This window comes from Serinus canaria, chromosome 1 (assembly GCF_022539315.1).
Source record: "Serinus canaria isolate serCan28SL12 chromosome 1, serCan2020, whole genome shotgun sequence".
Classification (NCBI taxonomy): domain Eukaryota; kingdom Metazoa; phylum Chordata; class Aves; order Passeriformes; family Fringillidae; genus Serinus; species Serinus canaria.
The window spans coordinates 104,088,472-104,116,214 of NC_066313.1; the positions used below are offsets into that span (position 1 = coordinate 104,088,472).

At 35.6% G+C, this 27,743-nt stretch overlaps 1 protein-coding gene across 6 annotated transcripts in view; it reads right to left on the reverse strand.

Moving 5' to 3' along the window:
• Positions 1 to 27,743, reverse strand: part of DMD (dystrophin) — a 971,087-nt gene that overhangs the window by 305,347 nt on the left and 637,997 nt on the right. For all 6 annotated transcript variants that reach the window (XM_050969735.1, XM_050969772.1, XM_050969742.1 and 3 more), the window contains one exon: positions 15,843 to 16,078. In XM_050969735.1, the coding sequence (XP_050825692.1) occupies positions 15,843 to 16,078 (236 nt within the window). The remainder of the gene's footprint in view (positions 1 to 15,842; positions 16,079 to 27,743) is intronic.

Below are 27,743 nucleotides of genomic sequence, written 5' to 3' on the forward strand. Positions count from 1 at the left end.
ATTTGTTCTTACATTTGTTACAGCTCCATAAAATACAAATTCTGTAACCTAAAATACTGAAATATCTATTGCAAATAGAGAGTTATGTGAGATGCAAAATATTTATTAAGAGCAATGCTGTCCCCATTCAAATTTATGCCAAATCCTCTGCAAGATTTTTCTTTTTTTTTTCCTAAATTATAGGGAAATCTGTAGTGTTATAAATAAATCTTCTTTTAGTAGTAAACAGGAAGAGTTTGATTTGTTACCATGTTAGCATAATATATTATTTATATTACTAATACATATTTTCTAGCTGCTGCTAAGAAGAGTCTCCAAACACTCGACTTTTTAGATAAATCAAGGAATCAAAAAAATAGTAAACACAATACATATTAAAATGCTTGCCATGACAGTATCATATTCCCATTATGTAGTCATCACAAATTTCCACTGAAATGAGAAAGTCTGAAAACGTTGGCAAGATTGAGACAGCACGAATGGTTCATCTGAGAATTCTGCTGCCTCTCCCTTTAGGGAGTAAAAGGGCATAAATTCTCCTGCCTGAAGAGATTGCTCCCAACTACAGCAAGGGAAGAGGAGACCACATCCTGGCTCCCTGAACCATGCTGCAGTTGCAGCCCTTCTCAGGCAGAGCAAAGCAAATCTGGTCCTCACTCAGGCAGTGTGGCTTGGAGCTTTACAACACAGACCAAACCCACTGAACCAAAATCACTGGTAATGCACAAGACAAACTTCAAGCACTACAGATTTCATAAAGCATGATTCACAGAAGAAATAGGCATGGAGCAAGTAAGCAAAGGCTGAAAATAGGTAACTCTTTTCACCTGGCTCTCACACAGACTGGCTTATAATCATCCTTCTCATCTGTATTCTCCCTAAATATTCAATACTGAATGCTTAGTGATGTTTGTTACAAGCAAAATATTACTTCCTTCCTGACCCACTCAAACTAAGATCTCTGCATTGGGAAGGACATGCACATTCTCTTATTAACAGACTTCTTTACTCCTGTTCATCACTCCTGGGCTGTGCAAAGAAGCCATTATCACCAAATTACAGTCTACAAAATGCACGGAATAAAAACTAAGGTGATTTGGATGGAGACAAAACAACACATTATATCCACAATCTATGTTGAAAGCTTTATTAAACAAAGTTGTAGGGAAAGTCACATATCTTCTTCCTCTCCTGGCTGTCACTTTATCTATTTCATATGCTCCATTACCTCTGCACAAGCCCAGGAGGTGTTTGCACGTAATAGCATTTCATTCTTGATTGAATTTACACTGAATGTTCCCTGCCTATTATGCATACATATGATTCTGTATTTTATCACCCCTAAAAACATATTGTGAACCCCATGAAATAATTTGGGAAACATCCCTTGCAACCATATCTTTAAAAAGGCTATTTTTAGCTCCCACAGATGCAGAGACACCTTATTAGTTCAAGAAACCTTTCTGCAAATGTTATTCCTGAGAGGGACATAATTATGATGCATTGTGCATGTTGTCATTTTGAAACTGTGCACCAAAGTAGCCACTGCAAGTAGATTAATGTCAGAACAGATAACAGTCTGCTCTCTGATGGCCAAATGGTCTGGAAATCTGAGATAACCCATCTAACATTTCAGTAGCAGGAAACAAACAATAATTTTTGCTATGATCTGCCCCAATTTTGTGTCTATGAATAAGAATTACAAATGATTTTTTCATCACTCAGTGAGATATGCCAGGAATTTTTATTGTGGCTAAAACACGATCAAAACAATTAATGCATGTTAGGTAGGTTGGGTTTTCTATAATAGAATCTACAATGTCTAAATATTTAAAGGGATATAAAGATGGGACCCCTGCCCTGCACAGGTTTGCAAGCTTCTTCCTTAAGAACTCATATAAAAAGTGTCAACAGATTATGGCTAATTTACAGGTATCAAGGGTAGATAAGAATGAAGCAGAAAGGATGGCAAGGATGATAAAAATCTCTGCATCTGGGTGATGTAATTTGATGTGTGATTTTTACACATTATAAACCTATTTTTTCAGAGGCAGTGGGTATATGAACCAACAAAATTTCAAGTTTGTTCTGAGGAATATACTTTCTTTCCTTTTTGTACATATATAGTCTGGGAACAATTTTTTAACATCCTGCCTCCTCCCCTCCCCTCCTTCTCCTGTAAAATCCTGTACACACAGTCTTGTCTCTTCCATTCACTTGTTAAAATAACAAAACAAAACAAAAACAAAACAAAACAAAAAAAAAACCCCAAAAAAACCCACAAAAAAAAAAAAAAGGAAAAAAAAACCCCTTTCTACATCTTCATGGACAATTCCAAAGTAGTGAGTTTTTTCTGAATTACAAATTGAAATTTAGTTAATATGCTTCAAAATATTACTCTCTTCTCTCCCATAGGAGTATAAATTCAGCCAGACTTTTGTTATGGAGATCTTAATTTTAAATAATGTTTTCAGATTTTTTTTTCTTCATTATTTTAAGTGATTGAGTAGTTTGCATTAAACCATACCAAATTAAGAAAGTGAAGTTTAAACATTAAGAGTTACTGTGTAGAAAAACATCACACTTCTAGATGTCCTCATCAAACTCAAATGGAATGACATACACAGATGTCTGCATTTGTAGAGATATTTAAGACTGATGGAATAATTTAATTGAGAGAACTGGATATTAAAAAAATATTAAAAAATACACCAGAGTATTTCAGAATTGTAACAGAGTATTTTCCTGGATCATTGACAATGTGCCAAAAAGAATTGTGGCTGAATCTGTTAAAAACCTCTTTTACATTTCTCAATGAATTTCTCATGAAAAGCAGCTTTCCACATTGATGTGGACACTTAACTTTATCTGAAAGCCTCTAAAAATGAAAGTTCCTATCAAACATAATAGAAATTGTTCAGAGAAAATATAGTCATAGTATAACTATTTCCATCTCTCATTACCAGAACTTTACTTCAGTGCAGACCATAAAATTAGAACTAAAAACTAGTTTTAACATTTAAAACTAGATTTAACTTTTAAAACTGGTTTTTAACCTTTATTCTGCTTAGCAGTTATTTCTGAATTGTTTCAATGAACCTCTTCCCCATTCGATTTTCTTTTTCTTTTCCTGCCCAGAACACCAGACAAGCAGCAGACAGGAGGAACACCAGCAGACAGAATACTGGCAGCAGGTTGCTGCCCAGGAACAGTTTGTCATGGTCAATCCTTACAGGGACTGGCATCCTCTGTGCTGTGTTACCTTCCTAACAGTGCATTCCTCACAGGCAAAATTCAAATAAATTTGGAAAAGAAAGGAAAAAAAAAACTACAGAGGCAGATTGAAATGAAGTCAGAATGTCTCCAAGGAGAAGCATCAGTAGCAAAGCACTAAAAGATCATCATTTTCTGTTGAGTATTGTGAAAAAGTGCTTGTTTGCACATTATTTTTAATAATCCATTACAATTCTTTTGAAGTACAGGGAACTGAAAATGAGTCCTGCTGTTCATTCTTCTGTGAGATAGTACTAAAAAAATAATCTGCTACTTATATGGTTTTTGTGCTGAAAACTATAATTACAGTGAAAAAGTCTTATTATGCAATGGCAGTAGAAGGAAAGAGGGTTCAAAATTATAATATAAATGGTGATTTACCTATCATTCAAAACAGGATGAAGAATCATTTATCCTATATATTGTTTAATAACATCCCTGAACATTAACCCTACAGCAAAGCCTAACAATGATCATATATCCCACAGAACTCAGAAATGGGCATACAATGAAACATGAAGTCAAGAGAACACATTTCCTGTGAACCCTAGAGTAGAAAAGTCCCAATTTTCTCATAAAAAAACTAAATGCTTTGTATTCTATGCTAAGAGGTCTCCAAAGGCTGTCCTGTTATTTTAATTAAGATTTGTGATTTTAAGATTGGCTAATGAAAGAATTTCTAAGCAATTGGGTAATGACCACCCAAGGAAATGAAAAGTCATGTGCACAGTTCCCTTAGATTCCACTTACAATTCTGGCTTATGTACAAACCATTCTAATTATTTGATACATAAAAAATTATTAAATTCATACAAACCCCATCATAATCAAGTAAAATAGATTAATCACACCTTGATAAGAAACATTGGGAAAAAATAATAAAAACATAGAAACTCATAAACAAAATGAACTAACATGACTGAATAGAAGTTTCAATATGAAAGATATTCCTTAATCTCAGCATATGTGCCCAGAAAGAGTCAAAGAAAAACACTTGTAAGATATCCTTCTCAGAAGGCAGGTGGTGTTTGACCTAAATACTTCTGCAGTCTAGCAGGAAGAGGAGGAGGGAAATATGGTGATATTAAATTTGCATACAATAATCTAGATAAAAACAAGAGCCTTTCTATCTTACAAATATTTCTTCTTCCCTGAATTTTTGCACTTCAGCAAAACAGACCTTTATACAACTATGTCTTAGAGAAGACAAACTAGGAGTCTTGCAAACTTTTCCAATTCAACAATTACATTGGTTTTCCTACCCTTTCCTCTCCACCTACATGTAATCCATCTTTCTTGTCTTCTCTTAACCACAACCACAAGACAAGTGAGACAATTTCACCTTTTTTGCTCAGCTCGGAACAATGATCTAAATCCTGGTTGAAATTACTTGGTTGAAAGTTCCAACTGAAAAGATCTAAGCTGAAATTACCTGGTTGAAAGTTTTTTTTCATCCACACGCACCTTATCAGTACTATAATTTAATAGCACAATTCTTTTCTTTTCAAATACCACTAATTCTTTTCTGAGAACCCTTCTGTCTCTAAATCAATCATATCAACAATGTCTGTTGTGGATTACATTGCTGGTTTGTGTAGCTCTGGAACATTTAGTACAGGAACACAGATGTGATATTTTTGGATTCATAACATCAGGCCTGATATACATATTGCAGTCACTGACCTGAAGAGCCACTTGGCTGTGCTCAGCCCCAATTCAGATTTTGCTGCCTCCAAAGAACTTCTTCCTGACTTGTAAAAAAGTGCACTTCTTTAGTAAATAAACACTGGATTTGCCTATTTTATTTTTTTTTTTTGCCTCTAAATTAGTCAAGGAATAGAAAATACAAATGGCCGAGGGAGTTGATTTTGTCGACTGTCTCACAGCACTTTGATGGCAAGCTTTCACAGTTATCATCTAGTGAGCACAGATATAATGTGGCTCCCTAGCATCAGTGTTTTGTTTTTTATCACATGCCTCAATGGTCCAGGTGGGGAGGAAGTCCCACCCAAAATCACACTACCAGCAAAAAAGCTAATAGTTTTTATGTGTGCTAGTACACCATCCTTTCTTTGCAAAACACATCCACTCTGCCAGAGCTGAATCCCACATCTGAATGACATTACAGGAGTGTGCCACATATACCAGTTTTCATCAGAAGAATTATGCCATTTGGAGCACACATGAAGGAGTAGAAGAAGATTTATTATAACATTTTAAAATGTTGTCGGAGTTGATCCCAATGCACAGCAGGAATTTAAGACACAGTGACTAAATACCAGAAAGGAAAATGGTCAAACATGTGTCAAAAGGTTGGACATTTACCCTGAGATACCATCACACATCATGCCACCTTCAAAACTGTTTGAATAAAAGATTCCATGACAAATGCAGTGAAACATAACTGGCAACTTGCAATAGCCCAAAACCCATCATTCTTCCCATAAAGAGAAAAATGCTTAAATTCACCTTCTGCTTATTATTTCTCCATTTTACCTTCCTTGCTTTTTGGTCAAAAAGCATAACAGATATTTCTCTGAACATGAAGGAAAAAATAAAACAGGGTATTTGTGTTACCTTAGAATGATTTTTTTCTAAAATATCAAAACCAGCTTCTCCTCTAATTAGAAACAACTGCTGATCCTAATTTTTTGTTTCTCACAGAAGGAAAGTGTCAAGCTGTTCTGTTAAAACATCAAAAAGAAGCCACTTTGAGTATCAAAATACAGCTTTTCACTAATTGCTAATATTAGAACTTTTTTTTTTTTGTGGTTTTGTTTTGGGGGGTTGGGTTCTTTTAATACTAAAATCAAATAAAACTAAAACTTGGAACTGTGACATCCAAGGGTGACAAAAGAAATGGATAGAGGAAAAAGAGACAAATCAGAGTTTATCAGTGTCCCAATGGAGTAAAATCAGTGCCTTTGGTCTGGATATCCAGAAGCATATTCATGCTAACAAATGGTAAGGACTGGCTGTTCCACATAACAGGGAAAGTGCTTGGTTTGCAGGGTTGTGCCAGGAGACCTGCTGGGGACAATCACTGAGTTGCTTCATTCCCAGTGGAATGTTCTGGCTCTGTCATGTTTTCCAGCAGAAAACTGCTCCTCCACAGGGGTGAGATGAGTGAGACCAAATGGAGGTCGGTGTCTATAGCTTGTGTGTGGAGAGCAAGAAGCCGTTCCAGAAGACAATTCCCCTCACCTCAGTGCATGAAACCCAGGGTGAATTCCATATTTAACAATTCATCTGGAGAATGTGACAGATCAGAAGCACGAAAAAGGAACTTGGGAACTGGCTGAAGTGACTAAATCTCACTTACGAATCTCATATTTGGCTGGAGAAAATCCTTCCTGCAGGCAGAAAGCACCTGACCATTAGGAGTGCCATGGTGAGCAGTTAAATTGATCTTTTAGCTCAGTAAGAAAAATGGTTCACAGAAGCAGCAGAATACAGTTCTGAGATTGATTTGTTACCTTTCTTATTGTATCAGCTGGCAACAGAGACAGATGAGAGCCTGGAGAAATGTGAAATGGCCCTCACTTACGACAAAAGCAAGTTTTTTTAATTAAATACTCCTTCAGCACTTGATTACCTGGAGAGCTGAATTCTCTGTTTCAATTCAGAAAAATGCTTTGATGTCTCTTTCTTGAGGAAGACTGTCCTATTGCTTTTAGTACAAGCACTTTTGTATTTTAAGCTGCATGTGCATTCAGCCATTTTCTAGGATTTCACTGCAGTTGTAACTTGAAAAATAAATATTCTATTTACACTGTAAATTTTCTGTTGGCTAATATGAATTATTTTAATTTTTGTTGCAGTAATGAAGGATATTGAACAAAACAAATTCTACTTCTATTTGATCTATATCAAACAAAAGAAAAAATAAATATGAAACCTTATACCCCACCATCCCCAACTAGTGAGAGGAAAAGAGAGTCTTGAAGTGCTAGAATCTAAGGTTTCAACATGTTGCTCATCATTAAGAAATGTTAGATGGGCTAGACAAAATCAGATATTTTCACTTCATCTTCTGCATACAAAATTCCTTTTAGTAGACACAAAAGGAGAATATGAGGAAGAAGAGATGAGCCAAAGGGGACTCCAGGCAGCAGAAAACAGGCCATGTTCCACAAAGGTGAAGAAGGTGGGGCAAGAGAAATAAATTCCAAGCACAGTGTTCCTCTCTCCTGAATTCCCCCCATGGTGTGTTCACAAAATGCAGTTCTACCCCCACAATTTCACTGCCTTTCCAGAACCAAAGGAACTTACTGTTTATTTACCTTAAATCTAGTGACAGCACACAGCTGGTGATGGGGCACATGAAAAAAATAAAATGTGTATAATGGTTAGGGAATAGAGGATATTTTTCAAGAACCGGGTGCTCCTGAATGAAAATATGCCTTTAAGACTCCCTTACAGTGTTTTTAATTTTTTTTTCCTGCAGCTCTACATAGCAAAAAATTTAAATGTTGCACTGGAGTGAGTTAAGATGTTTGTCTCCTCACATTTGAGTAAAGTACTTATTTGAGTGTGTTTTATTACTTAACGTGTTATAAAACAATATGTACATTTAAATCAACTGAGAACTTTCCATGAGAGCTGCTCTAAGTGCAAAAAAATTATTATAGAATTCTACTGGGAAAAGAGAAAACGGAATTCCAAGAATTGTGTTTACTGCAGTGGAGCTAAGTTACTAGAAACTACTGATTATAAAGCTTATACTGCATTTTTTAAAAGCTAGGGACATTTTTTTAAACAATCCCTTCATGAAAAAGGGTAATAATGACACTGCTGGCTGTTCTGCCTCCAGCAGTGCTAGCAAAACCCCAAATCTATATCAGTATTTGGATGTGTTTAAGTATCAGAATACTTGGCACATTGGAAAACCAATAGGGCAGATTTCAAGATCACAGATTTTTTTAGTTTAAATTCTGGGGTCATTTTCTTTTCCACATAAAAGAACTGTGTTTCGAGATCAGCTTCATTAGGGAGGTCTGCTGGGATTTGACGTTTTTATTTTCTTACAGAAGAAAACTTTTTTTTTTAAGAGGAGCACTATCTCCTCACACATTAAATGAGCAAATATGCAATTGTTCCCCCTAGTTTTAATTTGCATTTTACGATTCCAACTAGATTAGAAATTTATACAATGCATCATTATTTAGAAACAAGCTGCTTTTATATTTCCCACAATTTCTGAATAAAACCAAGGCCACTTCTTATATTTTCTTGTTACTACTTCTAATAATATATATCAATATTGGTACAAAACTAAAGCCTCCTAAAATCTGTGTAACTGTCTTAGCAGATCCTCACCACTATATAGAACTAAAATAAAAGTGTTTGAATTTTAACAGGACTTCTCCAGTCCTTAAAGCAAATCACAGCTGAGGGGGAGAGTTACAAAGCAGGAAATAAAGCCATGATTTCCTTCATTTAAAGCATGTTTCACTGACAAGGCATAGGACAGAATCCATATTGGAGAATAGCATTTTTATATTATGACAGAATAATTTTTCTTGGAAGTCACCTTAGCAGATCATCTTGCTCAGCTACTGCTCAGATGTGGCCAAACTCAGAGTCACATCAAGAGGTCACACAAGGCTCTAAGCAGCTTTGTGATTAATATCTCCAAGGATGGAGAATCCTTGACATCTCTGGACAGCTTGTTCCAATGTTTCATCATGTTCACCGTGCACATTTTTCTGTTAATATCTCATCAGAATTTCTTTTGCTGTAGCATGTGTCTGTTGACTCTCATCCTTCTGCTGGGAACCTTTGAGAAGAGTCTGGCTCTGCAGACTCCCATCTCATGGCTGCAGAGAGCAAGCAGGTGCCTTCTGAGCTCTGCCCAGGCTGAGCAAGCCCAGTTCAGCCCCTCCTCATTTATCAAGGGCTCTCCTGCCCCTGACCACATTGCTGGCTCTTCACTGGACTCCCTGCATGTCTTTCCTGCACACTGGGCAGCCCAAACCAGACACACAACTCCAGATGCTTCCCACAGGTTGATTAAAGAGGAATGATCCCTTCCCTCAGCATGTTGGTGAGGGCCCTGTTAAATTGAGCCCAGAATCTAGTGGGGCATTTTTATGCTGGCTGGACACACACAGAACTCATGAGGGTTTGGGGAGTTTTTACACTTTCTAGCACAGCAGGATTGTCCCATGTCTCTGTGGACAGCACACAGCTGGAAAAGCCTTTCCATAGCCATGGCATGCACTTTCCATGGTGCATTTGTAGAGGAGCTCGTGCAGCAGGGTCTCTGAGCTGCACAGACTGGTGGAATGAAAGCACAAAATGAAAGTATGATTTGGATTTTAAAAAGTAGATCATGTAAGATCCAGTGTTGATGGAACAGGTCATTTATACTCATAACACAGGTCAGAAATAAAAAAAAAAAAATTGTTAATGAAAAAATGCAGCCCTAATGAAAAGTTGATACTTCTAATACTCAGCATATTGATGTAGACAAAACTGAGCTGCTACACTCTTACCATTTCCCTGCTGAACAAGATGCCAGTTGTATTCATCATGATAATGTTTGTCCAGAATTGAAAAAAAAAACCCTCAAATTATTTCAAAATAGGTCAATAAAAGCAAAAAAAGTAATGTTATCTTTGGGCACAATTGATATATTGTTTTTTGTTTCGATGGTGCTCTACAGCCTGACTGAAAACTAATTGAAAAATGATGAAAGTAACTCTTTTACTTCAATGAGTTTAGAATCAAATCCTTAGAGGTACAACTTTTATGCATGTTCTAGTAATTAACATAATAAAGAAATAAAGAAATAGCTGTTAATCACACTCCAAAAGACAGTATTTAGACTTTTTTTACTGTTGCAGAAAGCAAATATACTCTGTAACACACAGTAATGAGCTGGCCAAGCTAGTTTAAAATATCAGCTGTCTTTTTGTTCAGCAAAGTATTAAAAAAACAGTCTCCTGACACATATTCTATGTCCCTTGAGGTCCAATTTTCCAACTAATAGATCTTTTTTTCTTCCCTTTTCCTTTAAAGACTGAGATTTCCAGGCCCTCTAGAGCATCCTACTGCATTTTCTAACCTTTAGAAAGACACTGGAAGGCTGACAGACATTTTTTCATTTTCCTCTATTCTGCAAAAAAGCAAAAGCCTTTCAGGACCACAAATCTTGTAATTTTAAATTCATAATAATAAATTATTATATTTAGAAATCTGTTCATTTATTAGCTTATTTATTAATTTCAAAAACCAAAACCAGATTTCCAGTACTTTTGTAAATTAGAATTTCAGTAGTCTAACAGCATTACAGCATAAAAGAAGAATTCCACTAGATATCCCATATTAAAAACAATAATAACACACTGAAACACACATAAAATAATGATAGTGTCTCCTGAGCAGTTATATCCTATGGTGAATTTCATAGAGGTAAGTGGGGTTTTGCACACCATTTAACCCATAAAGTCATCTCTAGGGTTTTGGTATCAGAGGAGATGCACAAAAACGCCAGTGAACCATCCAACATGCTGCAGAATCAGTTTCAGCTCCAGCCCTGCTTTACCAGGATAGTTTATCCTGGTCCAACAGTGACACAGGGAATGTTTGCAGTTGTGTATTCATATGAAGAAAGAAGATCCTACAAGATTTGAAAACAACCCTCAAAGCATCATGAGAGCACAGAGCAAGGGATGGGGCACGTATGCTCTTGAAGCTTGATTCAGAAAGTGTGAATGGAAATTCCCAACTTACTGGCACCTCACTTGGATTCTGGACTAGCAAAATTTTCCCTTTAAGCACATCACAGGAACTGGAAATATTCAGACCCAAGTGTAAAATCTTCTGTTATGGTCTTTTACAGTACATTATCTGAGGATGTATGGATCTTTTCATTCATTTGTCACTGAAACGAAACTTCTGCAAAACTCTGCAGACCTTAAAGTACTCTAGCCAAAAGGGTGAAGACTCCACCTTGCCTACAGCTCACACTTGTAACATAAGCTATATGGACACAGCAAAAGCCTCTGTCTGTAACTACAACTTCTCATTCAACACAGGCACATCTAGAGTACACTGATTCACACCCAGTAATGCAGAACTGCAAATTCTAATTTGGAACTTACAGTTGCTTCTGTAATAACAGGATATAAGTCTGAAAAACTGTATTTTTATTTCCACAAAAATGGATATTGAAACATAGTTTGGACAGAAAACTTCCCATTCTTCTGATCTATGCTGATATTAATTGTAAGGTTGCACATGAAAATGCACAATTAAGTTGTATAGTAAAATGCATGATATGTAAACATGGGAAAGGATAGATTAAAAAAAGACAAGAGGAATGTAAGTTAAGCCCACTCTTTTTTTCTGCAGTTTATAAACAAATATTTTTCCTTAGCTGTTATTTTACTATCTATCATCTGGAAAAGATTCTCAACTATAGAAAAATAAATTACAGTTAAAAGTGAAAACATTTCCTCATTCTAGTTTTGTTTACTTCTCCAACTGACAGATGATCAAACCCACCTTTTTTTGAATAGTGACAAATTAATTAGACAGAAATAAATTCTCTACATGTCTTTGGATGACTGCTCTTGGATGACACAAACCATCCATCCTGAAAGTATCTTTTCCTCTTCTTTGCTTAAAAGTCTCAGAAACTAGGTTGGTCTAATTCTACATAAATACTTTTTTTTCAGAGGAGTCCCCTCTACTGCACCTAAAAGTGAAGATTCAACCTATTCAACTCAAAGAATCAATGAGTAAAGCAGGCATAGAGAATTGTAGTCCCATTCATGTAAAACTTATTATAATACCTTTTACTAATTAAAATCTATGTTCATTCAGTGCAAAAATGAACATAGATTCAGTGCAAAAGCCATGCTTTCAACTACATATATTTAAAAAAAATTTGGATGGACAGCACCTTGGCAAAATTCATGGACAGAATTCAAAATTTAAGGAGATTATAGTATCTTATCTCTTTTTTACTGTTTTGTTGATTAACTTCAAGCTTTTCACAACCTCCGTGATTCAGGACTTTCAGTAGAAATCTATTCCTGCTGCAAACCTTTCTCAAAATATGATGCCAAAGCAGAGTTTCTGGGTAAAAGCTTGCTGGCATCTTAAGTAGGGTTTCCATTTTTCTAAAATGTAGCAAAATTGAGTTTATCATCCTGTTCATCACAATTTTCTCTTTTATGAAGAACCCCCACCTGACCTTCAAATATAAAGCATGATGATTGCTTTGAAGTAAGGACAGTGAATTGAAGCAAGTGGATAAACCACAGTTTGTCTTGTCCCTCACCTCCCTACATCATGGCATATTATACAGCCATGGACTTTCCCATGAACTTTATTTGCATAATTTCTTGCCTAAAGGAACAACACGAGTCTCTAGTCAGGCTGCCCTACATTTCTTTGTTTAAGGATCAAATCCTACAAAACATCATTATACAAGAAGATGAGAAAAATAAAATAATTTTCCTTTAATGCAAACACAGGTGACACTAATGCTAGTATTAAATTTCTTTACTACACACTTTTTAGTATCTTTTAGTTTAATTATACAGAGTTTAACAAGATATACACAATCATAGATGACTAAAATATGTAATGCATTTGCTTGAAGCATACCCCTCATTTGACTGAAAGATTAACTATAGATATTAGAAATGAGCAGTCATTATGCTACTCATTTAGCAGACTACTTTTACTATGTATTAAGTGCACCACTTAGGAGAATTTAATTTGTATTTTTTCTTTCATTAAGGGGAAGCTTCCCCTAAAATAAGCCCTTTTTAAAAATAGCTGTCTTTTTTGAGTTTTATTGTCCTATAATTAACCCGTGTGTGTGCTATTCACACAGGAGTGCCAATTCACTGAGATCAGCTCCAAGCAAAGTTCAAGTGAGGGCTAATGATGTCTTAAACTTTTATGGAGGAAAAATATGGCAAAGTTAGTGGCTGTGATCCTTTATACAATCAGATTGAAGTGAACTGAACCAAAATGCCCTCAGAGATGGAGCTTCAACAACATTACATGCTGCTGTGAAAGAAAGGACAACCTAAGGTCACTTATTTTTACCTGGGTGATTTGGAAAATGGCCTGCTACATCCACTGCCAGGATATGGGATTTCTTTGCTTTTAAAATGTTTGCTCTGACGTTGCAATTTACTATTAGAAATGTGGCTTTCTGCTTTGAATGAAATATGAAATGGAAGCAAAGCACAAAACCAGTAAGGGTTTGGTAACATGACAATAGGATGAGCTGTTAGAAGCATTCTAAATTCTGGGTGAGCAGCTAGGGATGTTTTATAGTGAAACAGCTTTCTTTAAGCATTTATCTCTGTAATGATGCATTTTTATAAGGGAAGTATTTGGCTTTGTTTAGATGGTATTTTACACCTAAAGTCTAAAAACTGACTTTAAAAAAAAAAAAAAACAGGTCAATCTACAAGGATGGAACTTTCCTTAAATCTTACTGAGGTACCTGTAAAGATGCAATAAACTCTTCAAATAAACCACGATGCAGTGTGGTGACTTTCAATGACTTTTAAATTACAACCACAGGAAAAACATCCCGATAATCGTCTATGGAATGTGCAGATCAGGGGAGGTAAGCACTACTTTTGGATTTCCAACTTAGATCATATCTGGCATGACTTTTCAGATTAGTCAAGTACCCACACGTCCAACTTCATCAGCTCACAGACTGCTGCAGACACTCCACACATACAAAACAGGGTAGGGTTTTTTGGGGTTTTTTTTTGAGAAACCTAAAAATTCTTTGTCAGTTTTGAAAATTTTCCGTGCTAATCTCACTTAATAATCCAGTGATATATTTACAAGAAGAATGAAATATTTCATGGCATTCATTTCCATGTATTAAGTGATATTAAGATGATCATTAGAGTAGAGGGAGACAGCTAACAGAGCTGCAGTCTATATATAGACATTGGTTCTTCCATTTCATCAGAGAATATATTAAATGTCACATTCTGTTGCACAGCCAATTAGAGAGGTAAGCATGACAAAAAAGAGTTTTCCTGCTGGTTTTGTTACCAGCACAGCATGGTATCAAAAAAAGAGACAGGGCTACCCAGCCAGGAACAGACTGCAGTAGTGTTAAAATATTTTAGCCCTGAACTAAGATAAAATGCAAATTCAAAGCAGTTAATTTTAAAATGTACATAATACTAACTGAAATTCTGAAGAGATAATAATTTGATCTCATATTTAAGTAAAACTCATCTGCAGAAGAAAGCAAACTATGGATTTTGCCTGCCAGAATAATATGCTAAAGTGAAGTATAAGTAAGAAAACTGAATATTGCTGAACCAAGTATTTGACAATATAAAATTTTAAAACCAAAATTATTCTGAAAAACACTAAAAGATAAAGTGTAAGCAAGTCTTCTTGGACCATCAACCTGTTCAAATAACATAACTATTTTAACCTAATGCCCTGTACAGATGGCATTGGAATTATCACTTATATCCATTCTGTTTTAAGGATATTTTAATTAATGAAGCAGTATGTAATATTGCTTAGTAAATATAATCATCATTAATCAAGATTAAACTAACATGTTCATCATACAGAAGGTAAAGCCAGCCAAATTTCTCAAAAATAAAGCACTGGGGAAAAAAGAAGTATAAGAAAACAAGTAAAATGAATCCCATGCAACATCAGCATATTTTCTTTAAAATGTCTCAGTACAGAGTCTCAATAAAATGTATTTATTTTTTTCTCCCTCTATTTCTAGTGTAAGCAAAGAGAAGAATGTCAATATCTTCCTTACAATAAATCAGATTTTTTTTTATGAGGAGGAAGATGATGAGAAAAAACAACAGAATCTGGGAATCCTAAACTCAGTTTAGAACTGAACTGAATAGAAATTTAGCCCTGAAAAGTTTTGTGCAGGTAAGGCAAATCTTTTATATTGAACAATGCTAAATCTAGAAGGCAAGTAATTACTTTAGAGCTGCATAGTACAAAATTACTTTTATTGCTACCGAGTAGCTAAAATTTAGCCTTTTTTCTCCTAAAACATGTTTTTCCTTATTTTTCTGTGTTTTCAAAGATAAGTGATGCAGTGATGCAGTTCTGCTGACAAAACAATTTCATTAATGAGCTGCTGTTTTTGTTAAGACAACTGAGGAGCCTTTGATAAACGGAGAGCAGCAGCATGTAAGGCTCTCAGAAAGTTATTAAGAAGTAACATAAGAAAAGGTGTGAAACAGGGTCGTCTTCTTCCTGGCAACCTGGAGCTTACTATGCAGTTCCTTTATTCTCATGAAGTTTAAATTTCAACCATTGGGTTGCATACTCTTACAGCACAAACAAGAGAAACATAGAGAGATCTGCTTCAAATACCAGAGAAAATAGTCAATACTTCTCCTTTTCTCCTCAATTAATTATCTAAACATTTCATCCAATAATTGTGTTCATGGGATAAAGTAGCTGAAGTGACAACCACATGTATTGCAGCCTATCATCTCTCCTGTGTTCCTTGTGGAAAGGATTTAATTCAGAACAAAGATCACGAGGCTTTCAACTTGAAAAATCAGTGTTTCTCATACCTTTTGTTTGATGATCATGTCGTTGATGTCATCAAGATCACCTACTTTCACTCTCTGAGATTTTGTCTCTCGATCCAGTCGAGAAAGCCAGTCAGTGAGTTCTGCCCATGCCTTATTGAAGTCAGCCAAGGCTGGAACCTCCAAAAGCACAGAAGATGGCATTTCTGGTTTGAAGGTGGTGGTTTCCTTGGTTACCCTGGTTTGTGTATCCACAGCAACAGTTTCACCAGGAGTTACTGAAAAAAAAAAAAAAAAAGCTTAAGTTACTGAATAAATGAATTATGATAACTGTTTGTTTCAGTCTTTAAAAAATTATGCCATAGAAAGGATAAGACAGGAATAACACTATTTCTTAATATTATCTCTACTGAAAATATGAAAATCAAAACTAAAAGAAAATATGAATTAATTTTTTCCTCAATAGTTCTATTATAATATCTGCTAACATCCAGAATTATCAACATATTCTAATTCCATCCTTAGAAGACCAGCTGGACCTAGTAACACTACGAGAATTCACAGTGTAAGAACCCCTCGGTAAAGGTCATTAAAGCATGAGTAATTTTCCAAAAATCTAGTAGTGGTCAAATATCTCTATTCCAGAAGACAGATTGAAAAAAGCTGGTTGGACTATGCAACACATCATAGCATGACCATGTAACTTCATGTATTTAGAAACAAGTTTGATTCACTGTGTCTAAGTCACTCTGTAGCTGTGAAATCGTCTGACCAAAAATCTTCTCCCTTACTGCCATCACAAGTGCTTCCCACAGGCTCTGTGGCCAATATGGAAGTTTACACAACAAGAAATTCAGCCTTGACTAAGTTGTTTAGTTTTCCACTGCATAACTTCAAAATATTATGTGCTATTATTTGGATATGTGTGGATGTTTTTTTCCCTTTCCTTTGGAGGAAAACCGACACAGCTTCTTCTTAGTGTCTTTTCCTGATCTATTAGCTATGGGTTTTAAATAATCTGTAAATTATTCATTGCCTGGAATGGAATGGAATGGAATGGAATTCATCCAAGACTGAAGCTCTGTTTCTGTCTCTGCAACAAAAATGATGAGAGGTGCCACAGACACACACCACTGGACAGAGAAGTTTGGAACATAAAATCATTCAGAAGTTCAAGACTGATCTTTTCTCCTTGATTTTGGCTATTTATAAAGAGATGGCTATGAACTCTTGGGCTATTTTTGACCTTCAGTTAATGATGCAAAAGCAATCCCTCATGCATGATATTATTGCAGATGAGGCTACACTAAATTATATTTTTTTTCTCATTTTTTTAAGAGATCAATCAAAGAAGAAAAACTAAAACAGAGAAAAGAGAACACGTCATTGCTTCACTGAGGTTCCACAGTATTAGAAAAGAAACTAAACACCTACACTTTGGAATCTCTATCTAAATCAGCTGTTGAAACAGCAATAACTAAACCAGGAATGCTGAAATAAAAGCTCTGTGGAGTGTGTTCTACATTTTCTAGCACTGAACCAACAAATAGTATTTTCTAAAGGACTGAAACGGGGTTTTTTGCATTTTTCTCAGCCCTCCTACAGAGTAGAGAAAATCAGTTTCCTGCTCTCTTCCTGTGAGCTAGCTTGTCTTCAACAAAAGCAAACCAAAACACCAAAACAGTGTGACTCCATGCACATTAAGATTTTTTTTCTTGCTATTACTTTTGAAATTCTGATGTTTTTTCATTGACATTCATGCCTTTGCAGCAAAGTCTGTTTGAAACATGAGAACCCAGGTAGTAAGTCAGGGTTCAATGACTTGTCCATAAAGCCAAGGCCTCATATTTCCTCTGTAACTTCAGAGATTCTAAGAGAACAGGAAAACAGTTGCCTAATTTGGCATTCATGTAGGTTAAACAGAAGTTGTCTCATCTCAAAGGAAATTTTGTCCTCATCAGTATTCAGGTAAATAGAAGAACAACTTTCTTCTATTTAAAACTGGGACATCCATCAGTAGACTTAGGCATCTCTTTGCATCTCATGTATTTTGACCTGAGTACACAATCACAAGCTCACCATTTAATATCTAGTTAGTTATTTTTCCCCCAGTGGCAGCCATTTCAGAAAAGGGTGTTTCTAACCTTCCAGTGATTATGGGTTTACTGATCTGGATTTTGGCTTATTGATTTTGGGGTTTTTTTAATCCATTGGGCTGGTATTTGTGTGGTTTTGCTTGTTTTTTTTTTTTTTTTTTTTTCCTTGAGGTAGTTCTTGCATCAAGAAACTTCAAATATTACAAAAAAGATTATTATGTACTAGCAGAAGTACAATAGTCCAGTATAATATCTTCTCTAAAAATGTGAAAATCTACCATTATGAACCATCATCTTCTAAGGATGGCAGTAATCTGTCCCAATTTGACTAACCATTAGAATATTTGAGTTATCAAATTATTTATAAAAATTACCTTTAGAAAGTGTTTGTATAGTTGATCTCTCCTCGGAACAAAAATGCCACTTAGAACAGCAACTATCCCTTATTTTTCTTTGTTTATGCTTGCAAAGATATGACACAGTTCATTTAACTGAACTGTATAAAAATAATAGACAAATATAAATCAACATTATCAACAATATGTAGCAAAAGATCTTCTTCTGAAAAAATTTACCCAGAACTGCACTGACAGTTTCTGTAACTCAAAGGGGACAGTGCTTTGCTTTTGGTTTTGGTGGGGTCTTTTTATTTTTATTCTGGTTTTGGATTTTTCTCAGGACAATTCATTTACAAATGCAAAACTTGAATAACTTTTTTTTCAAATATCTGAGTAATAAATTCTATCCTAATGACACATGTCATAAAAAATAAAGGACTTCATCTTTCAATTTATTTAAAGGTTATAATGGTTCACTTCTGTGATACAATAAGCATGAAAACCAAGAGGAAAATTAGAATTTAGTATATTAAATAAAAAGTTTTTAAGGTGATTTCTCATTAGCATGTTCTCCTCTTTAATAAAGAAGGAAACAATGCAGAGCAATACTAGAGGAAAAATAAACCACAGAATAATAAGTGTGATTTTCAACTTGTTCTTGAACTTTGAAATACACTGATTAAATTGAGAGTATATTAGTATTTTTTTCATCTTAAAATTAATCTGTAATGTCAAACTTGAAGTATTGGAATAATCGGAATGAAATTGAAATTCAAATACTGAATGCAAACCCAAGTAAATCAGAATGAAGCCAATTGCAAGGAAAGAATTTTCCCCCTTTTTACTCTGATTATTTCTGTCTTGTGTTTCAAGAGAGGGTCAAACTGACAAGATAAAACAAATAAAACTTCTTATTTATGTACTGAACAGGAACAGAACAGACAGGAAGAATGACAATGCTTTCAAAAGCTTCAAAGCCCTTCCAACACTCTCCTTTTCAAGCCACAGTCTTTAAGCAGAGCTGCCTCAGTTCACAGGAACATTCCTAACCATCCTTCTGAATGCCTTTAGTGCTGGTTAAGTTCTAACTATGAAAGATAACTACATCTACTCGGTAGATGTAAAGCTTTTTGACAAAGAAATAACACAGTCACTGGATGTACATTTTAATTCAATTTACAGGTCTAGCCTGGGTTTTTAGTTCCATTGTGTGCAGCACCAATTAAAGGAGACTCCAGCCTTAAATCCTTCATGCAATGAATAGCAGTAAAATACACCCACTAAACTTCCTTCTTGTTTTAGTCAAGGAAATTCAGCTGCAGGTTACTCATTCTGAGCAAGCAGAGAAAGAATGCCTGTACCTTGTCCTATACACTCAGACAACATCACTCAGTGAATTTGCTATTTTAACACAGGCAACACTGACTTTTTTAGTGGCAGAAGAAGTGAGTATTGTGGGGAAAAGAGCAGTTCACTGGGTGCCACATTGCACACCAGGCAGATTTGGCTTATTCAGGGGAAATCTCTGTGTCATTTTACCACCACTTTATCCTTGTGAGCTTGACTTGGGACTAAACTCCACAACACCACACAGGTGAAATTCTGTCAGCTACTAAAATGCATTTTGAATTTTGTTTGTTTTTTTTTTTTCCCCCTTATGCTGTGGCATTGCAACCAGTCTTCTACAGAGTTAGAGTATCCATGAGTGTATCCTTAAATCCAAGCAGACTTTTTGGAGAGAGATAGGGAAAGACAGTTCTGAGACTGATTTATTTGGACTTGTTCCAGTGATAAATGAATCACTCATCATCTCTGTCTGTCCTTCAGTGTTCAGGAAATAAAGTCAAGAGTACATGAAGTTCTCCCATTCAGTACAGCCCCTCCCTGCAAGGTGCTCACTGCCAGTAACACTTTTTGCCGAGGAGCTACAGCTACCTGCCAGGTGTTCAAGGTCATAAAGGAGTTCTGAAAGGAAAATAATAGTGGCCAACAGAGATCTGGTCAAATATTATGAATAATATAAATTTATTACCTAAAAAACCCCCATCAGCTTTGAAGTTTGAAAGCAAAGAATGTTTGGAATGGGTTTTTTTCCTAGTGGTCTGAATTCAAAATAAAGTCTTTACGTTGATCAAAAATTATTGCCAACAAAATTCCACCCACGGCTCTATATGTGGAAAATATGCATCCTTAGAGCATTGTATCTCAAAGTTAACATTTTATTAACATTTTAATTAGATTTAAAAGACAAAAATAATGTTTCAAAGTGAGTCTTTTCTATTTTGATCAACACCAATATTTGATTTTCTTAGTCTTGAATATTTAGTAAAACAATTCCTAGAAAAAGAAGACTTGGTAACTGTATCAGGTATATTTCATACATAGCAATTTTTATAGACTATAAATGGGTAAAAGTTTTATACCTAATTTCACTGACACTTAGAGAACATTCACATTATATGTTACTGCTATCAGTTTAATACACAAGTTTAGGGCCTGGACTACCTATTAATTCTAGAAGTTCTTTATGACTCCTAACAAGTAATTATGGATTAAATATAATTTTAATTATTAAAGGTAAAAGAAAAGAAGCTGATAGTTTATGGGATTATTAATTAAAGTTTAGACCTAAAATAGTCTGTGCAGTGGGATGAAGAGGTTGAAACTAAAGAACCTTAGTAGTTCAAATGAAAGTAAAAAGTCAAGGTTAAAATTCTTATGAGACAAGGAAAAGATTTACAAGTGAATCTGTACTGCTATATTTGAAAAATAACTACAAAATTATGGTTTCTAAATTGTTACTGTTACTATTACTAGATTTTTAAATGGCATCAGAACTTTAAATTTAGTAGGAAGATAAGTGTCAGCTTTCTCAGACTTTTCTTTCTTTGTCATAGGATAGATCTGCTGGAATTTTCTTGCCATCCTCCTCTTTATTTCTGGGAGTGTGACTAAGCCATTTATTGTACAATGCATTTTCCCAAGTTCCTCAAAACACAACTGCAAGATATGTCTTTCACTCAATGTAAAGAAAACCTCCTCTATCACAAACACTGAATTACAACAGGAGTAAGAACACAGAAAATAGGTAGAGTCTACTAAACACTAAGAATTTCAGTGATATAAACCACATAAGTTGGCTGGTGTGCATCATAATATAAATAAAACATTAGGGTGAAGTTAAATTATTGCCACATAGCAACTGTGACCTGCTGCTGCAAAGAGCTTCTGCAAATACTTTCTGTGTATGCAAGATACCTAGAAGTGGAACGTTAACAGTTCCCTTGGTCAAAAGAGGTACTTCAAGGTCATTTCCATGTACAGAAGATAGAGTTTTAAAAAACTGCTCTTTGTAGAAGAGAATCAGGTTGGGGAATACTTCAGCAAACCAGACACATATAAAGAAACCCATGGGATCTGATGGGATGCACCAGTTGAGTGCTGGTGGATCTGGCAGCAATCATTGGCAGGACTCTTTTAACAAACTTTGATGCATCAAGGCAAAAAGAAGAAGTGTCTGAAGACTGGAGGAAAAACACACATCACTTCTATCTTCAGAAAACAAAGGTCAGTTCTATCTTCAGGAAGGATAATATGGAGGACCCAGAGAATGACAGCTTCACCTCAAACCCTGGGAAAGTGATGGAGCTGTGGGCATCACAGGCTGCACTGGGAGGGTCATTGCCAACAGGTGGACAGAGCTGATCCTTGCCCTCTGCTCAGCACCTGGAAAACTGTATCCAGTTCTTGGATCCCCTACACAAGACAGCTATAGGACTACTGAAGACAGACCAGTGAATGGCCACAATGATGATTAAGGGACTGAGACCTCTCTTATATGAGGAAAAGCTTGAGAGAGCAGGAACTGCTCAGCCTAGAAAAGAGAAGGCTCGGGGTGACCTCAGGAACATATGTAAATATCTGAAGGGAGGGTGCACAGAAGGTGGAGCCAGACTCTTTCCAGCAATGCTCACCAGTGAAAAGAAAATGGGCACAACTGAAATACAGGAGGTTCTTCCTGAGTGTCAGGAAATGCTCTATGAGTGAGTCCTGTAATAGGTTGAACCAGAGAGTTTGCAGAATTTCCACTCATGGAAATACTCGAAAGCCACGGAAACATCATCCTGGGTAGCCTCCTCTAGGTTATCCTGCCTGAGTAGGGGGTTGGACCAGATTGCCTCCAGAGGTCCCTTCCAGTCTCAGTCTTTCTGTGGTCCTGTAGAGAAATGTCCTCTATGTTCCCAAACACTCTATAAAAACCAGATTGGAAATAGTGTAATAACTGAGAATTCTTTGGGAAGGAAGCAGCTAAGAAAAAAGATAATACATGGAAATAATCCTGGCACATTGTACATAAAGAATTCAATGGACTGCTCTACATGTGGGGGAAATAATTTTAAATCTGCAGCATTTGATTCTAATTAGGCTGTGACTCAACCAGGGACAAGTAGTCCAAAACCAACTGAAGATTGTAATATATGTCAGTAAGCAGAGGTAGCATTAATCTGCTTGGACCTATTGTTCCATTTAAACCTTTCTGAAAGATAAACTGCTCTAAAGTTCAGTCTCCTTTTAGTAATATAGCATTGTCATGGCATTCCCCAAGAACCTTTCCTTAGGCAAAGTTCAGCATGATTGATGGGGCCGCTAAAAATTGAAAAGCAAAAGGCTTTGGTATGAATGGATCCCTTTTAGTGAGTGTGAGAATTAAGCAGACAGAAACTAAAGAAAGGTAGCCCAAGAACATTTCATACACTTTTTTTAAAAGCAGTGTTATTTATACCACTACACAAGATGTTTGTCTTTTTCCAAAGGATAAGAGTCTTCTCCAGTGAGCAGTTGTTACAAAAGAGTTTCATGAAAATGAATGTTTTGTACTACAGAAGTTGTGGTGCTGTAAAATCAAATTCTGTCACATACTTGCCTTATAAAGAATGTTGTGACAACATCTGTCACAAATGATGCAAGCACTTCTCAGTATTCCTTTTGTCAGTAAAAGTAACAAGTTCCTTGATTTAGTATGCAGCCTTCAGTTGGATGACAATCAACAATTTACATTTCCAGTGTACTGCTATTGGCATGTAACTGAATTTTCACAACTAATTCTTTGATACAAGGAAAAAAACCATACTGCCAGCAGCTCCAGCCTTTACAGTCTCATAAAAATCACCTCTTCTAATTTTTGTAAGGTCTACTTATTGATTTAACGGGCATAAATTGCTATCTTATCCAAGGGGAACTCTGAAAAAAGGATGTAAAAATTGTACACAGATATAAAACAATAAGAAGACCGTTGAATTCTAGGTACCTTGTAGTTAAAAAAAATAAACATAATAAGAGATTTAAAGAAGCTGTGAAATAATTGAAGCATAGTAATTAGCTAATTTAACAAAATTAGAGAATTCATCCAAAAATTTCCAAGTCTACCCTTATTTTTCAAGTGGAAAATTTTGCAGGATTAAAACCAGCTGTTCAAAGGCAACGTCACCACTGTCACTTTGGTTTGACAAAGGAATTACTGAACTCACTATAAGCACCTTCTGTTCTTTCATCATGATTGTAAAAATATCATGCTAGGCACTACTTTGTGAAACCTTTGTCAAGTTTTCTTGTATTATGCTTACTTTTCAGGTCAAAATAACCTCTATTTTATTTTCACCCTATGAAGAATTGTCTTAGGGAACTTCAGTGTGGTCTGCCCACCAATCTACTGTTAAAAAAACATCAGTAATGCAGTAATCTCTTCTTGCTTATCCCCACTACTGCATGTGCCCTGTTGCTCCAAACTGATCCAAAGACAGCAGTGTGATATTTCAGTGATAAACTTCATATGTATCAGACTAAAGAATTTTGCAGCTGGAATAGAAGAGGTTTTCATTTGCCATCTTTTTCCTCTTCCAAGGAGCAAGTCCTTCTGTCATTGTCCTCTGACTAGGGCAGAAACCCTAGCAGCAATTATGAGCTTTGCTCCTCATTCCCTGTAGCCTGCACTCTGCTCACACTCCTTGGCTGGCTGTGTCTCTCTGGAGCAGACCTAACTCTGAGGCAGCCCCACTCAGGACAGAAATGTGAGGAAGGCTGGCAAAGACTCAGGCAGGGCAGGACCAGGATGTCCCTGAGCACTGCTCCCTTCACAAGGAAAAGATGGCTTGGTTCTCTCTTTTAAAGAGAAAAGTCAACAGAGAGCAGACAGCTCGAGAGGATTGTGTGCAGAACGTCCAGTCCAGTTCCTTTCTACTCTTCTAACAAATTAAAGAGATTTTCACACAATGAAATTGTCAATAGGCCTAATTACTATACAAAAAGAAACAGAATAGAGAGATTACTGCTATTTGCAGGCTGATGCTATCTTGATAGTCAAATATCACAGTAATTTGGGTTATTGGAACAAAAAGAAGTGGGGATGTGAGAGAGAGAGAGAGAGAGAGAGAGAGGGGGAGAGAGAGATAAAGTAGGTTTAAAACACTACTAAAAAAAAGTTGTTTAAAGGTGGAAAGCTAGAAATTTAGGCAGAAAAACTGAAAAAGGGCATAAACTACCATTTTAATATGGATACCCTTTTGTTAAGAACTCTAATCCCTTTTTCCATATCTTCCAGAATGACCTAATTTAAATTTTTGATTCTATCTGTGTTTTAAAAAATGATAGTTGCCAGATATTTTAAAAATTACCAATACTGGATTCTGTTGCCAAGATTACTGGAGCCATATAGAAAAAGTCCAACCATAACTGCAACATAGTTCTGTGCTCTCACTTAATCTGTGTAATCAATAATAGTCTGAAGAATTCTACTGTATGCTATAATTTACATTTCATTAGATTTAACCAAAATAAATCTGGCATATCCTGCTGCTACAAACTATTGATCAAGACATTAAATGAAAGAAAACAAGCTGCAAACTTGCTCCTCAGAAGAAAATACCAGATTGTATGTTAAAAATTGAATAGGTAAATGTGGTCGTTTGAAAGACTAATGATAGCATTAATCTTATTTACATCATAAATCTTGACAGCTGTGCTTCAACAACTTGTTACAAAACAGAAAAAATAGATCTTGGTTCCATATTGTCTTTAATAACAGCAAAGCAGCCAACTTCTGTCTTGACTTTCTGATTTATGTTTCATCATAGGTATGAGTACCATAAAAATTCTTTGTAACCCAAAATGAGTTATATTTAATCAACCGAGCCCTGAAAAAGAAAGTAGAAGTTTACATTCCTTAAGTAAACTGCACTGTCACACCTGTTTATTGCAGATCTTTCAAAGGGGAACCTACTACCAGATCTCTGAAACAGAATGTTAAATATAAAGGTGCAACCTTTGGTTTTCTTCAAATTGGGCATTTGCGGCTTAAGTATATTTTTCATATATTTTTCACCTGTCAGAAAAACCAGAACCAAATCCTCAAATCAAGATATGTTATAAAGATCAAAAAGGAAATTCTGAGAATAACAGAGATTTGCGTTTCTAAACTTGCTTATTATGTTTTTATTCATGCAGCTTGGAAGGCAGAGTGTCAGCTTTTTATATGGATGCTTTTCATTACTTCTCCCTGTTGGTGTTACAGCACATGCTGTGAATGACCTCCAGAGATTCCTGAAGCTATATGCAGAGAGAAAATTGAATCTGAAAGCTTTATTAGACAAGTTTGTCTTCAGCTTGTGTCTGATGTCAGCTGTATTGAAAAATAGAACTGCTTGTGAAACTGAGTCCTGACCTTGAAAAATCTCCAATCAAGTGGTAACAGATTCAGTTTTGTGCCATATTGTTATTTGCTGTATGTGTCACATACGTGAGAAGTAAAAAAGCTTCCTAATGGAAATCAGATGGAATAATTAGACACTTATTTCCTGAATATAAAGGGGGAAACAAATATATGGCAATTTACCCATAACAGGGCCATCTCAGGCTGGCATCTCTGAACCTCTTCATTACATGAGTCTGTAAAGTAAAATTACTCAAAACCAAATCTACTAAAATTATTTATATAAACCATTATTTATTCCTTTATCCAAAAAAAGGTAAAGAGAGTAATCTGCTGCTTTTCTAATCCACTTATACAAGCATGAGCAACCTTTGTTAAGCCAGCTGAAAAAAAGAGGAGTCTCCTGTTACTGGACTCTAATGTTTTAAGAGCTCAAGGTGTTCTCTGTGATACTTCCCTCCTGCATTTTTACATATTCAATTTCCCTCTTGCATTTTATTTTGGTAAAACTCTTCATAATGTTAAACCAAATTATAACTAATTTTAGTAGTAGCTATTTCCTTTAGAGTCAACATGCACTAGTGACAGAAACTATATGGTTCTAGACACCTGTTCATTCTTGGAAATAGTATTTCTCTCTACTACAGCTCATGAGAGTGATCTTTACTTGTGTCCTGTAACCAAAGTGAACCAAAATGGTTCACAAGAATTACTTGTCCCAACAGTTGCATGCTGTGGATTTTTACCTGGTCGACTCTCTGGAGAATGGTTCTAGAAAACTATGTTTTCTACCTTACCCTTCATAATAGCTTTTTGATAGCTGATATTAAACTTCTTTTAATAGTGAAGACTATTAACTTCCTTAAATAGTGAAGACTATGTGCAACAGAAGTTTATAACAACATTTAATATCAACACAAGTGTCCATTAGTATTGAAAACATTGTAGATGCCCACACCCACAGATTGTTCAGTCTTTCCCAGAGAATTAATCTGAGTATTCTTGGTCTCAATTATACTATGCCAGCTGCTATAAACAATATAGACACTCAAATATCTCCTTTTAAAAACATTGGTTGTTAATTTGCCCTTTGAATACACATACTGCAATATCTCAGGTGCACATGGAGTTTTAAGACTGGCTTTTGGAAATTCTGAGAAACAGTGCTGAACCACAGCATATGTGTTCACTCAAACAGTGGGTATATTATATAAACAATGACTGCTTCAGAGAACATTAGCTCTGAAATATGACAAAAAAGGAAGTGTATCTATTGTGCATTTTTTTACCCAAAGCTAGTTGCTGTCATTTTGTTTCTTACAGTTTTGTCACTGTCTCCTGATTATCTCTTAAATACAAATGGTTTGCATGTTTTTAAAGAGGCAGTGGAACAGTACACAATCCAGCTCTGAAGTCCATGGAAATGAATACATTTCAATTCTTATAGTTTCCTAAACAAAGAATCCTTCATTCCCACTGAAAATATTAAACCAAATATTATGTCAGAGATTTAACAGGGCAGACTTCATAATGCAGAATACTGCTATGTCCATCTGTACATCCCTCATCCAGGACAGAATAATAAAGAACTCAACTATGCATTTTGAAAACAAAAGAAATTCCAGATGCATACAATACATGCACTAGCACTACACAAGCACTTTCAGCTTCTGAGGTAAGTGGATTTTAGTTTTAAACCTTGAGTTATTTTATCAAGGTATGTATTTTCACATACAGGCTTTTGCTCAGTGCTAAGTTTCCTCAAAAACCTACAGTCTCATGAATGGCATGCTTTTAGCAGCAC